General features: G+C 35.9%; 2 protein-coding genes across 3 annotated transcripts in view; one reads left to right on the top strand and one right to left on the bottom strand.

Moving 5' to 3' along the window:
* Positions 1-14154, top strand: part of Lrp4 (LDL receptor related protein 4) — a 218038-nt gene that overhangs the window by 150982 nt on the left and 52902 nt on the right. For both annotated transcript variants that reach the window (XM_069822956.1, XM_069822955.1), the window contains exons 12-19: positions 204-385; positions 2738-2901; positions 4652-4786; positions 6125-6369; positions 7565-7726; positions 9433-9648; positions 11777-11900; positions 13941-14103. In XM_069822956.1, the coding sequence (XP_069679057.1) occupies positions 204-385; positions 2738-2901; positions 4652-4786; positions 6125-6369; positions 7565-7726; positions 9433-9648; positions 11777-11900; positions 13941-14103 (1391 nt within the window). The remainder of the gene's footprint in view (positions 1-203; positions 386-2737; positions 2902-4651; positions 4787-6124; positions 6370-7564; positions 7727-9432; positions 9649-11776; positions 11901-13940; positions 14104-14154) is intronic.
* The window catches only part of LOC138697590 (putative protein-lysine deacylase ABHD14B), a 242643-nt gene that overhangs the window by 183449 nt on the left and 45040 nt on the right, over positions 1-14154 (bottom strand). The window lies entirely within an intron of this gene.

The following is a 14154-nucleotide window of genomic DNA, read 5'->3' as shown; positions in this document are numbered from 1 at the left end:
CGCAGTTTATACAGCGTCGTTAAATAACCACGTAAAAAAATCCAAAGTACGAGTAATAATTTTATTTTCTGTGCCTCATATTGATGTTGAAGGTTTGACTGTGTAATTTAATATTTCCCATGTGCCTTTCGCCATTACAGTGTTGATCCATCGCTCTGTTGCCGCCCATCCTTTAATAATTGCTCTGATCAATACATTTTCAGGTCCCAATCCAAAGATAGAGCAGGCAGAAATGGATGGGAGCAATAGGAAAGCTATTATAACAGAATCTCTGTTTTGGCCTAATGGTTTATGCATTGACTACACAATGAGTCGAATATACTGGGCAGATGCTAAACACCACGTTATAGAGTCATCGAAGTTTGATGGAACGGACAGAAAGAAGGTAAGAAGCAGAGAAGTTATATTTGTCATGTTATGTGTGATTTGTACAGAAAGGGACAACAAGAAGTAGTAGGGCCTACCAGTAGCATACAAATCAGATGCGTCATTTAGGGGAGGTATGGGGGGAATTGCCTCCCCCATGTGTTTAAGATTGCAATAATTGTGTAATATTACTAAAATAAAATGTGAGAACTGTACTCTTAATACGGTATTAAAATATTTCATTTTTATAAACACTTAGGAAATTAAAGACGAGCTAGTTAATGACTTTGCCCAAATGGAACCAAAACGTTTACCCTTTGCTGCATTAGCAGTTGTTACCTGTTGTAAATAAAAGTACATATGCTTTTATTGAAATGAACATTTCTTGTCGATAAAAATGTGTGTTCATTTCTTTGCACCTATGTCATATTAACAGCAAGTGCATTTAAATTACGAATTAGTATTGGTATCGTATAGGCCTAAGTAGGACAAGAAATTAAAAGTAGGCATATGTGTAGAAATTGGAAATATGCTGTAAAGTGGCGAAAACTTGACCATAAAGCAAAAAATAAAATAAATTATGCTACAACCCAATTTGTAAAAAAAACTTAATGAAATAAAGATAAAATAACAAACTTTTAAAATATGTTCAGTGCACCTGATATAATGTTTAAATCTTTTTTTATTGCCAAGTTTACCCCTGTTTACATTTCAGAAAAAATAGGGAGAGAATACGCTACGAGATATACCCTATAAGATCTTCCTTAAAAGATTTCTTCCTACTCCCCAAGCAAAAACTGAAATGACGCCTCTGACACAAACAGATCATTTTCAAACATTTAAAAAATGCAAACCAAGCAGAATCTTGTACATTAAACAGCAGACTTGTAAATTATACACTCAAACATAGAGCAATAAAAAACTGACAATAATATTAGATAGCCTAATAGAGTGAGCTGCTGCCAGGAAATGAAAAGAAGGATAGCAAAGTAAAGCAACTTTTCATTAGAAAAGGGAGCATCTTCTGCGGACCTTTGGAAAGAGAACAAAGAAAGAGAGTAGTGAAGTGCTTCGTGTGGAGTGGGGCAGAAACGTGGATATTACGACGAAATGAAGAGAAACGACTAGAAGCATTCGAAATGTGGATATAGAATGAAGCTGTGGAATGGAGCTGTGCTGAAAAGAATAGGTGAAGAAAGAATAATGTTGAAACTGATCAGGAAGAGAAAAAGGATTTGGCTGGATTACTGGCTGAGAAGAAACTGCCTACTGAAGGATGCGCTTGAAGGAACAAGACAAAAGTTCGGGGCGAAAGAAGATATCAGATGATAGACAACATTAAGATACATGGATCATATGCACAGACTAAGAGACAGGCAGAGAAAAAGAGAAGACTGGAAAATACTGGGTTTGCAGTGAAAGACTATGCATTCTATGCTGCAATGTGTTGTAGTGTGCAGAGTTCGTGGAAGTATTGACTCCATTACATAACTATACTCGTAAATACAATAGGCTACAATACAATTTCAGACTAAGTTAAGCCTTAACATTAGTTTATGCAACTAACGTGAGATGTAATTATCCAAAACCTACCACAGGCTATAATCTGACTCTAGATCAAAATAGAAAATAAGTACCTAATTCAATATGATATAAATGTTGAAACGAAGAAATACCACAGTCTATAGTCCCGTCGCTCTAATTTCCGGCAGCCAATCGCGTTGCAGGTCGGCTACATTTAAACGCGTGGGTCTTGTGATTCGCTGATTCATTTCTTAAGGCTCGATAAATACTTAATATAATAGCCCGCCATTTTAGCTCTATCGTTGGCGTTCGCAGAAAGCACACGAAGACGTTATTTGCCGCTCAATTATTTACTGAATTACACTGCGTTTGATTTATTATCATAGGAGCTACGACATGATAATGTTTAACGGTGTGGCAAATAGATTCCTAGTATGGTAGCTCGGCAACGTAAGAACAAAAATGGCTAACGATATACTACCTACCTAGACTTTATAGAGCCTTCACTTTCTAAGACGTAAGCAAAGAGGCGGAGTCACGCCGGAAATAACAGTGTCGGGACATTTTTTTTTTTTTGTATATACAGACACGAACCTCAATAAGTAGGGAATATGCATCCATAGATAGTTGCTAACCACTAGGATCGCTACTATCGCCCCATTACAGACAATACGAAATAGTACCAGCACAGTCTATTGTTCCTAGTACCTTCAACAACTCAAGCTTCGTGACTGTATATACTAGACTGTGGTAGTACTTTGAAGTATTATGACGAAAATTAATATTCACCGATATAAAATATTTTAAATAAATTAAAAGTAATAATTATTATACCGTAAATTTTCAGGTTATTGGTAAAGGCCTACCACATCCATTTGCATTAACACTTTTTGAAGATGCAATTTATTGGACAGACTGGCATACAAAAAGTATATCAACTGCTAATAAAATAACGGGCACGGGTTTCAAGACAATACATTCTGGTCTTCATTTTCCTATGGACATTCACACGTAAGTATCTCTTGCTTATTGGCTTACCTAATTGCTTATGATTTAGATACGGTACCTAGTTTAAGTATTATTAGAACATAGTGGCCTATATTTGGGACAACTTTGAAAAGTATTATGGTGTTATTTTTATAAAACGAAAAATTAAACATTATTCAGTCCTATTATTCTCACTGATTAACTTTGTAACTTCTTTACTGTGTTAATGTGAGGAATTTACCTGGCTGAATAGTTTCGAAGTGATATTCTTCATTGTCTGAAGCCAATGTCTCATCTCACGCCAATTCTATTGTCTCACACAGTGGCAGTTCCTCGGGGGAGGGAAGGGAGGAACGTCCTCCTCACATTTTCTTCTTTTGAAAGTAAATACCAAATAAAATATGTGCCTTGAAATTCGAGGAAGATTCGATAATTTTTAAGTTCACAGCTATAAGAAAAACTCGGTGCTGTAGAGAACTCTGAGAAAGATGCGAGATTGTCTGTGTGGAAGAAAGGCACTCCATTCCTCCTCTACTGCAGTTAACACACATAGACAACAGCGCACTAGCGGCCAGAGAAAGAAGCGGAGTTTTAAAGCAAGTAAATGAACGGAGAGGGTGGAGATCCTCCTCTGAATCAGTCATGGGCGGGAAATAGAAACCGACTGGTCGTGCAGCAAGCTCGCTACCGCTGCTATCTAACGATGCTGCATTCAACCAGACTATAACACATCTAGGAGGAGGCACAACAAAAACAGTTTTAACGCAAAGCTATGAAAGACACCATGTAAACTTTTTTTTTAATTATAAATCAAAAATATTATTCATTGCACTTTATATAGGCTACTATTCATGGTTTGAAACTTTCGTGGATATTTGAAAGTTAAAGTCGGGTTTATATAAAACAAAGAGGAAGTAGTTCTACGTAGTTGGCCCCTGAAATTCACTTCTATACATTGTTTACTAGACAGGGCAACAGCCAAGTTGTCAGTTTTGTACAAATATATTTGAAACTGAAAGTAGGTACTCCAAACTACATCATTTTTAACATAAAAAATTAATCGGCCACCGGCAGCTTTGAACAATAATGATAGTATGACTTTACAAGAACTGACATTCTTCAAAAGCATGTGATGTTGAACTTGTAAAATGTACATGTAGCAACACAGACCACGTGGGTGGGGGCAGTGTTCTCGCTTTCCTCAGATTATTTCCCATTCCCATTTCCATTTCCGTAAAACGGTTCCGGTTACGAGTTAGTAGCTGTCTCTTCCAACACGTGTGATGCTGTAGTGTGCTCGAAAAATGCTACGAGGTTGTGAATTTCCTTGTAATTGTTAATTTGCGCAATTATTCAACAATGAATGGAAGTGAAAACATAATATATTTTGGACAATATAGGAAACTCAGTTTACAAGGACAGATTATTGCTGTACAGAAGGGAAGGCCAACCCCAACACTACCTGGTCTTACATGTATGCATGTAGGCTAATTTGTAGCATGTTTCATTCAAGAATGTGTCATTTCGTGCTGTTAACTTCTTTCCTCCTCTTAAGAAATATGCAGGAGCCGCCACTGGTCTCACACATTACACAATACAACTGAATAGCAAAAAAAAAAAATAATAATAATAATAATAATTTTCAGAATAGAGTTTTATTCCATTGAAGTTTTCTAATAAATCATTCATCTGTTCATAATATGTTTCTTCGTAATCTATTTTATTTGCATAATTACTCGTGTTTTAATAACCTTTGTTCTGTAATGTAAAATAGGTATCATCCCCAACGACAACCACAGTACCCAAACCGTTGTGGAAACAACAATGGAGGTTGTTCACACTTGTGTCTTCCAAATAAGAGAGGGTATCAGTGTATGTGTCCTATGGGGCTTAAACTTCATACAGACAGGTATGTTACAAAAACACTTTTCTTCTGTTAGATCTGCAGCCACTAGATAGGGTAATGCATACTTTCTAGTATCAGTACAGTATTTACAGATTTGGATGATGATGATGATGATGATGATGATGATAATAATGATGATGATGATGATGATGATGATGATGATGATGATGATGATGATATTTTACATTATTTTGTTTTTTTTTTTTTTTCTGGAGTTCATTCTGGGCTAAGTTATTTGATATGTTTAAAATACAAAGTAAACAATTAATTTCTACAAGCTTCTAATACAACTGATTCCTATGCTTCGAAAATAATTTCGGTAGTATTAAGATTCAATATTTATATCTGCTGCACTTCTTCAAGTTTTTGTGAAAAAAACCCCAGTGACTGATACGGTTATAGCAATGATTTTCACAGTTTCAAGTGTAGGCCTATATACAGAGTGATTCACGAGGAGTTACCACCACTTACGGAGCATATTTTCAAAGACATTTCGAGTAAAAGTGTCATATAAACATGGGTCCTATTCTCAATATTTTCAGAGTTTAACTAATTTCAAATTATTTGTAAAATATCATTATTCTGCAGTTTTAAAGGTAAAGAATATTACAGATAAAGAATGAATTATTCAGGAGTATTACTTCTTTAATTAGCTAGTATTCTGAAGCTAAACATTTGTTGTGAATTCCATAGTTGTTTCGTACAGATTTTTTTTTTTCGATTTTTAACTACATAATTACATTTTCTTACGCACTCATCACAACAATTGTTACAAATCACGCCATTCTTGTAAATTCTTTAACGCTGTACATTAGGATGCAGAATTAAACTGTGAAGAATCAAATTCCTAAAGTCGTATGATTTGTAACAATGTGACAAGTGCGTAAGAATGATGTAATTTTTAGTTAAAAATTGAAAAACAAAATTTGTACAAAGCAATTAACAACACATTTTTAGCTTTAAAACACTAGCCTATTAAAGAAAGAATATTTCTGAATAGTTCATTCTCTATATGTAATATTCCTATACCCATAAAACTAAAGAAAAATGGTATTTTTACTAGCAATTTCAAATTAGTGTAACTCTGAAAATATTGAGATTAGGACACATGTTTATATGACATCTTTTGCTCAGAATGTCTTCAAAAATAGGCTGCGTAAGTGGCGGTAAATCCTCGTGAATCACCCTGTATATTTTATCTTCTCTTTACTACAAAAATAAAATATGGTACTAAGAAACAGTTTATATCAATTGCACTTTTCTGGAAATTACAGTTATCAAATACGGTAAATTTTATAATTTTAATGTTCAAATTCTAAGGAGTTTCATTGCTTGTTTTAGGAGAAATTGTGATTCAACTCCGACGAAACTTTTGTTATTTGCGCGGAAGAAGGACCTGCGCATGCGTCAATTGGAGAACAGTGAGGTAGACATGGTGATTCCTGTTGATGGTATACAATCAGCAGTCGCTCTGGCTTGGGACAGTGATTCTGACTCAATTTTCTGGACGGACGTGGAATCTGATACCATTAGTCGAGCTCACCTCAATGGCAGCCAACAGAGAGTTATTGTAAACTCAAATCTTGGTAAGAATTGTCTCAGATTATACGAATTCAGTATTTGACAATAAAATTGCTATTGATATGACTACTAATACTACCATTCCTACAACTGTTACTATTACCATACTATCGCCACCACTACACAAACTTGTTCATTAATTCATTTAGTGTTCTACCCAAGGGCAGGTCTTTCACTGCAAACCCAGCATACTCAAATCTTTCATATTTTTTTTTCTGTCTTCCTCTTCGTTTCCTCATATGATCTATATATCTTCTTCTACCCCGAACTCTTCTCCCGTTCACCATTCCTTCCAGTGCATCCTTCAATAGGCAGTTTCTTCTCAGCCAGTGACCCAGCCAATTCCTTCTCTCTTCATTCTTTCTTCACCCACTCTTTCCAACACAGCTTCGTTTCTTATTCTGTCTGTCCATTTCACATGCTCCATTCTTCTCCATATCCACATTTCAAGTGATTCTAGTCGCTTCTCTTCACTTCGTCGTAATGTCCATGTTTCTGCCCCATACACTGCCACACTCCACACAAAGCACTTCACTAGTCTCTTCCTTAGTTCTTTCTCCAGAGGTCCGCAGAAGATGCTCCTTTTTCTATTAAAAGCTTCTTTTCCCATTACTATCCTCCTTTTGACTTCCTGACAGCAGCTCATGTTACTGTTTACAGTACACCCCAAGTATTTGAAGCTGTCCACTTGCTCTACTGCCTCATTTAGAATTCGCAAGTTTATCTTCTTTACAAAGTGCACAGATGTATTAGTAATGTAACCTTACTTCAGAAATATTAAAAAATCCTTGTAACTAAACTAAAAATTGTCAATTACTTGTAGGCTGCATTAACAATGCTACGAACTGGTTGATATACAGGCTTCTTTCATGTTAAATATTTAAAATTCTATCTCATTTAAGAATATATAATAATTAAGAACATAAATTATCTACACATCAATTTTTTCCCAGAAAATTTCGGTACCATAATATGAAAAATCCTGTGTCGAAAGAATGCTCGCAAAAATATAAATATGAAGAAAAAATATATCATGTACACAGTTCAGTTTTAGAATTTAATTCTCAAACTGTATATTTCTTTCGAGAAACATTTTAGAAAGTTAAAGTTCCATGTATAATGCTGAAAACATAACATTTTCTGTTACATTTGCATTGCTTAACTTCCTCTATGACCAATATGTCTAATTTGTTAATGCAGAATCGCCTGCTGGTTTGGCTGTGGACTGGGTAACCAATAAGCTCTATTGGACTGACGCCGGAACTAATAGAATTGAAGTTTCTAACCTGGATGGCAGCATGAGAGGCTTACTGGTCTGGGAAGGTTTGGACAAGCCGAGGGATATAGTTGTAGATCCTATAGGCAAGTGTTATGTGATTTTTTATATGTCTGTGTTATTTATTGAAATACTGGCATTCATTAAGAATAGCGAAACATGGTAATTGATACATCAGGAATCTTCAGAATATAATTTTAAATTAATTGAGAAGTTCAAATTGTAAACAATGTCATATTTGATACATTGTACTTTAGTCCTTTCCCACTGATAATTCAATGATTATTTATTTGCAGAGAATGAGAATTGGTCTGCATATGAAAGTGAGAATAAATCTGTAGAAATTTCATATTGAAGTTCTCCTAATTTTTTTCTCAGGACTTGGAGCAGATAGAAACATGCGATTGAGCTTAAAAGAAGGGTGCACTCTTTGTGAATGCATGACATAGATGTCACCAGCATACAGCGTACAGAACTCGAGTGACTGCAGTGAAAGTTATAAGGTGTTTTCGATACTTCAAATGGCGACGTTCTCATTACAAGACCAGCGTGTTTTCATCTGGTTTCTCCACTTGTGTGGCGTGAGACTCATTCACATAGACACTCCAGCCTCCAGCCACTCGATTCTGTACGCTGTATGGAGGTACCATCTATGTCATGCATTCACAAAGAGTGCCCGCATCTTTCAAGCATAGTCACATGTTTCTATCTGCTTCCAGCCCTGATAAAAAATTAGGAGACCTTAGAATTTGAACACACCATAATGCATGCTCAGAATTCAAGTGCCTTAGTGTAATTTTAATGAGGGGAGGGACCGTGAGAGAAGGTTATTACAAATAACCAGAGACCGGAACTTTGACAGAATGCCCTTTTAAATGTGTTTAATCTAAATCTACGAATTATACCTTTGTGATTGAAACGTCACAGTTTTATGTTGCTCTTTTCTACCTTTTTAATATAAATGCCTAATTTACAAAATAAATGCTTTTTTTGCCTTTATTTGATTATTTATCTATTATTTATTAATTTATTATTAAAAATTGCCTACAGATATATTTTAATTTATTTCTATAACCGCTACAATGAAAGTGACTTCACCGAATGTATATTATTGTCTTTCAGTCAGTTCATATTCTCTTTCCAGCAATGAGTGCTGCCGTGCAAAAATGTATAACAGTAAGCGTTTTAATTATCGCTTGTGTTTATTTGACAAGGCAACAATGAGTGCGAATCTAACGTTATTTTTCTTTCAGTTTTCATTGCGACGTTGTTGTAGTTAGCTAAATGTTTCATATCGCAACATATCAGTACAACCAAACACAAAAATGCACTTTCCAAGGCTACTGGGATGAAGATTTCTTTGCTTCCAACAGTAATTGCAACATCGAGTCGAAAAGCTCAATTTGCATCCGACTTATGTAAAGCTTTTCTTGCTGCCGAAATCCCTTTGTGGAAAGTGCAAGGTTGTGGGTCTAGTCAGTCTAGTGCAAGGTTTTTGTAATTGCTTTTTATTGCGTATTTTAGCTATTTATAATACCTTTTTGCCTGCCTATTATTTTTATTGGGTTATTTTACGACGCTGTATCAACATCTCAGGTTGCTTAGCGTCTGAATGAGACGAAGGTGATAATGCCGGTGAAATGAATCCGGGGTCCAGCACGGAAAGTTACCCAGCAGCCTGCCTATTTTAGCTATTTATGATACCTTTTTGCCTGCCTATGTTAATGATTCATAATGCCTAAACTTCCGGTCTCTGCAAATAACATTTAAAACCGTTTTTGTTTCTATGCAGGAGGCTTCATGTACTGGAGTGACTGGGGGACGGTACCAAAAATAGAGCGTGCTGGTATGGATGGGTCACAACGAGCGCCCTTCATAACTCACAACCTGACGTGGCCTAACGGTCTTGCAATAGATCATGACCATGGAAGACTCTATTGGGCCGATGGAGGAACCAAAGCCATTGAATTTGCATCGTTAGATGCAAAAGGACGCACTGTGCTAATTGGTAGGATGCTGATTCATTAATATATAGCCATTCTTTGTTCCACATTTACGAGGAGCAAGTTGTACTTTTAAATAACATGTACTACTTTTCTGTTGTGCATTTTACAGACTTTCATAAACTAAATGTGTTTTCGTATATACAGAGTGTCCCAAATTGATGTATACACATTTTGAAACGCTATTTTTCAGCAATGAGATGAGGCAGAAATACGATGTTTGCGGTTTTGTATTCCTTAAGCCCGTACATGTTCAAAATGGCCCCCTTCCGCTACAGTACACTCCCAACAACGACGTACAACAAAGCAACATACCAACTGGATTGTTGCTAATGGAATATCATTATAGGCATGTCCAATCTGAACTCTCAGTTCCTCCAGTGTTTGTGGTTTTGTGGCGTACACTGTGTCCTTTAGATCTCCCCATAGGTAGTAGTCTGGAGGGATTAAGCCCGGAGATTGTGGTGGGAACTCCGCAGCACTTCCTCTTCGTCCTATCCATCTCTGGATTATCCTCATTTAGTGCACATCTTGCACAGTTCCGTCGACGTCAAACTTGTCTCCGATTCTTGTGATAGTTAATTTTGTTGGTGATTATGTTTCGGAATGTAAGGCTTCCATTTTTGAGCTCGCAAAATTCGATGAACACTGAATTTGCTGATACCAATCTCATGAGAACATTGCCTCATTGACTTCTTTGGTGATTGTGCAAAAGCCTGCATGACTGCATCAACACTCTCGTTATCGGTGGAACTTCTCTTTCTTCCGCACCGCCCTTTCAACACATCTTGCACAGTTCCGTCGACTTCAAACTTGTCTCCGATTCTTGTGATAGTTAATTTTGTTGGTGGTTATGTTCCAAATTCAACGCTCCAACATCGTTAAACCTCAACAATATTATCCACTTTCAAATAACATTTCAGTATTCACTTACGTTCATCAAATGATAATTGCACCGCCATGTTTGTTTATAAAGAGATGAACATGTTTCCTTGCTTTCCACTGCCTTCTGAATCATAAACCGCAAAAATCGTATTTATATTTCATTTCTTTGCTGTGAAATAGTATTTCATAGAGTGTATACATAAATTTGGGACACCCTGTATTATACTTTATCAGTAGGAATTTAGAAGGCATAAATCATCATAATTACAAAAGACAAACGTTATCAATATGATTCCTTCGTGGGCACATTATTCGTACTCAGTTCGTTAGCTACCTCTAAATTATAACATTTAATTCAACTCCTAAGGAAATAACGTTTAAATCTCTTTAGACTACGATTTTGACACGTGACACTTTTTAAGACTTATTTCTAGACCATTACCTAAATAAAGACAACAATCTTCACCGATTCCATTGACATCTATGATTCTACTACTGTTACAAATGTGATATCTAGAGTCAAGATCTAGTGTTTTGCAACGATTCGTCTAGGGATACTCGAGAGCGTGTGATTGGTAATCATTCAGCAGGAATGTACCAGTATATAATCCAGAAAAAATTGTTGTTAATCGAATATCGGTGATATTCAGATTTAGTGGTAGTAAATAATGGATGATGGTTAACAGAAATTACAACTGAAGATACACTGCATAAAGGCAGAGATATATGAGTTTACGTATTTAAGTGAGAATGACTATTAGCAGCAGCATAAGTACATGTAGGAAGAGAGTGCCCTAGTACCAGTAGCCTACTATATTCTTATTCAGTACAGAAAGGCAATGCTACAGTTACTATGGACCTGGGTTCGACTCCCGGTATACCTCCGATTTATAATTTGTGTTGGGCAAATCCGTGGTGCAGATAAGACAGGAGTTTTCTCTGGGAGCTCCGGTTCCCCCGTAGCATCCCAACAACTCTCAAACACCATCTCAATTCATCAAGGGTGTAGCGTAGACTAACCTCCTATGACGCACCCTAGGCAACAACTCTGTCGGTAAATTGGTCTACACAACTGATTTCATTCATATGCATGAATGACGAACAGTCAAGCCCGCCATTAGTTTAAGAAAGTGGTGCTACAAATTTTTTACTGCATTGCTTGACACTGTATGTAAATGTAAATGTACTTGGTTATCTTTGCTAGTAAACAAAACAACTGTATGATTTAATTTGTAATTATGTATGTAGGATCTGATCTTCCCCACCCATTTGGTCTTGCTGTGTTTGGAGATAAGATCTACTGGACGGACTGGGACACTTCCAGTATTCACATGGCAGACAGACAAACAGGGAAGAATAAGACGATATTGAGGTATGATCATAACACAGACTACGTGCAAAAATGACTCAAATATCTCACAATTTCTTAACATAGCTATAGAATTCCTTGAGTTCTTAGTAAAAAAAATGCTTCATATTTCTTTATAAAATCACGTCATTAAATCTAATGTAAACAGCATCCCCAAAAATTCATACAAAAATATCTGATTTCTAATATGTCGTGGTTTAATTTTTAAAAGTTGGAGTTTTATTTAAATCATCCAAACTTTCGGACAAAATTCAAAATAGGAAAAATACCATCCTCAAACAGAAGAAAAAATGTAAGTATATGAAGAAATAGCGTATCAAAATTAAATATTTTACATAAGGGACGTTAAAAAAATATATTTCCTCTACTTAAGCGTCTACTTCAGGCATGCTCGCGCGAGTCAGTTTAGCCTTCAATCGAGGTGCAACGGTAACATAGAATCTCAGAATACAGTGCAGACATTTTTTTTCGTAACTCTATAGCATCTATTAGATGCTTTATGGTTGTGCTAACAGATGGAGTTACTTGTCAACAATGTGACGCTGAAACGTGTGTTCAGATTACTGCCCAGCGACAGTCATGATGTTTTTTTTTATGATTGGTTAATTAATATTAACCCGGCACACTCACAATCACACTCACATTCATACAAATTTCCAGACTCTAGACACCCAGGTAATTTTTCTTCTTCAAGAAAAACTCACTGGGAGCCGAGCCCGGGAATCGAACCCGGGACCTCCGGATCTGCAAGCCAGCATGCTGACCAACAGACATACGCATAAAAGATATTCTACGTCACTGTTGCACCTTGATTGAAGGCTAAATCTGACTCGCGCGAGCATGCCTGATCTACTTAATTTTTATAGCATCACAAAAAAAATCTATAAAATCTGGTTACCTATACTCTAGATTTGAGTTTGTTCGTAAATGTAGAGTTAACAGACATTTGTAACGAACATTGTAAAGTATAGTACTGGTACCTTTCTTATCTTCTAAATCAAGAACGTCGTAAGTACAAAGGAATACAAAATATTATCCATCAATGGAGTTTATCATTACTGAAGTAGCCAAGAACTATAGATCTTGTGCTACTCTTAAATGTATCAGTACTGGTACCTTTCTAGCGACTAACTGTATTAATCTGTGTCTAGTTAATTATATAGGCCAGCGTTTCTCAAACTATGGTCTGCGGACCACCTGTGGTCCTCGAGGTCTGTCCTTGTGGTCCTTCAAAAAAGAGAAGAAAAAGATAAAATTCAAACGAATTGCGTATCACACTATAGTTGAAAATCTCAGAGTTTGTAAATGACACATGTCAATCGCCTTTCACTTTTCTCCCAATACTGACATTTTATGAAATTTATTTACCCTTCCCGTCTATCGACTTCCCACTCCACTCTAGCAAAAAAAAAAGAGGGATTTAAAGCATTATGAACGTGGTTTTTCTCGCTATCTTTTCCCTGCACATCTGGCGCTGTGCCTGTAACCCAGCTAGGGACCACCCGAATTCATAACAGGACCAAAGTACCGAACCTTTTCATGTATTTATGACTTTCTTAATAGTTCGCACATTGAAATGGTTACGTACTGTACGTCGTACACCAATAATAGAACATGCAAAATTGCATCTTTACTTGTTGAAAATCGGGCATGTTTCTGTATTATTTTTTTTTATTTCTCCTTCTCGAGATGACGATATAAAAACATAAAAAGGATTGTAGTTTCTCATAAATTTTAATTACAACGCCGTATTTCATTGACTCACAAAATTATAAAATCTCTGCAGAATATTTCTTTTAAGTTGCTTTTCAAAATTTAACATGTTCAAAAGCATAAGCGCATAACAAATTCTCATCTATACAGTAAGTAGTATAGGACAATTAATAAACCATAAGTTATACAATCTTACTAGGTATGTAAAATATTTTCATAAATAGTTTGATATTTAAGTAAACTTAAAGCTCAAGATAAATTTTAATAATAACGAGCCTATGTAAAATAATAAATTTGATAAAGGCAAAATGTTTTCTTGTTTCTTATCAGATCTGGAGTATCAGGATTAATGGATGTACGTGTTTTCCATCGTGGTCGTCAGCCAGTGCGTTCCATGTGCCAAATACAGAATGGTGGTTGCTCTCATCTCTGTCTTCTAGCACCTCAGCCTAAAGGACACACTTGTTCATGTCCTATAGGTATTAAGTTGTTGGTAAGTACTCTATTATTATTATTATTATTATTATTATTATTATTAATGGAT

This window comes from Periplaneta americana, chromosome 4, assembly GCF_040183065.1.
Source record: "Periplaneta americana isolate PAMFEO1 chromosome 4, P.americana_PAMFEO1_priV1, whole genome shotgun sequence".
Taxonomy (NCBI): Eukaryota; Metazoa; Arthropoda; class Insecta; order Blattodea; family Blattidae; genus Periplaneta; species Periplaneta americana.
This window is presented reverse-complemented; position numbering and strand designations above follow the sequence as displayed.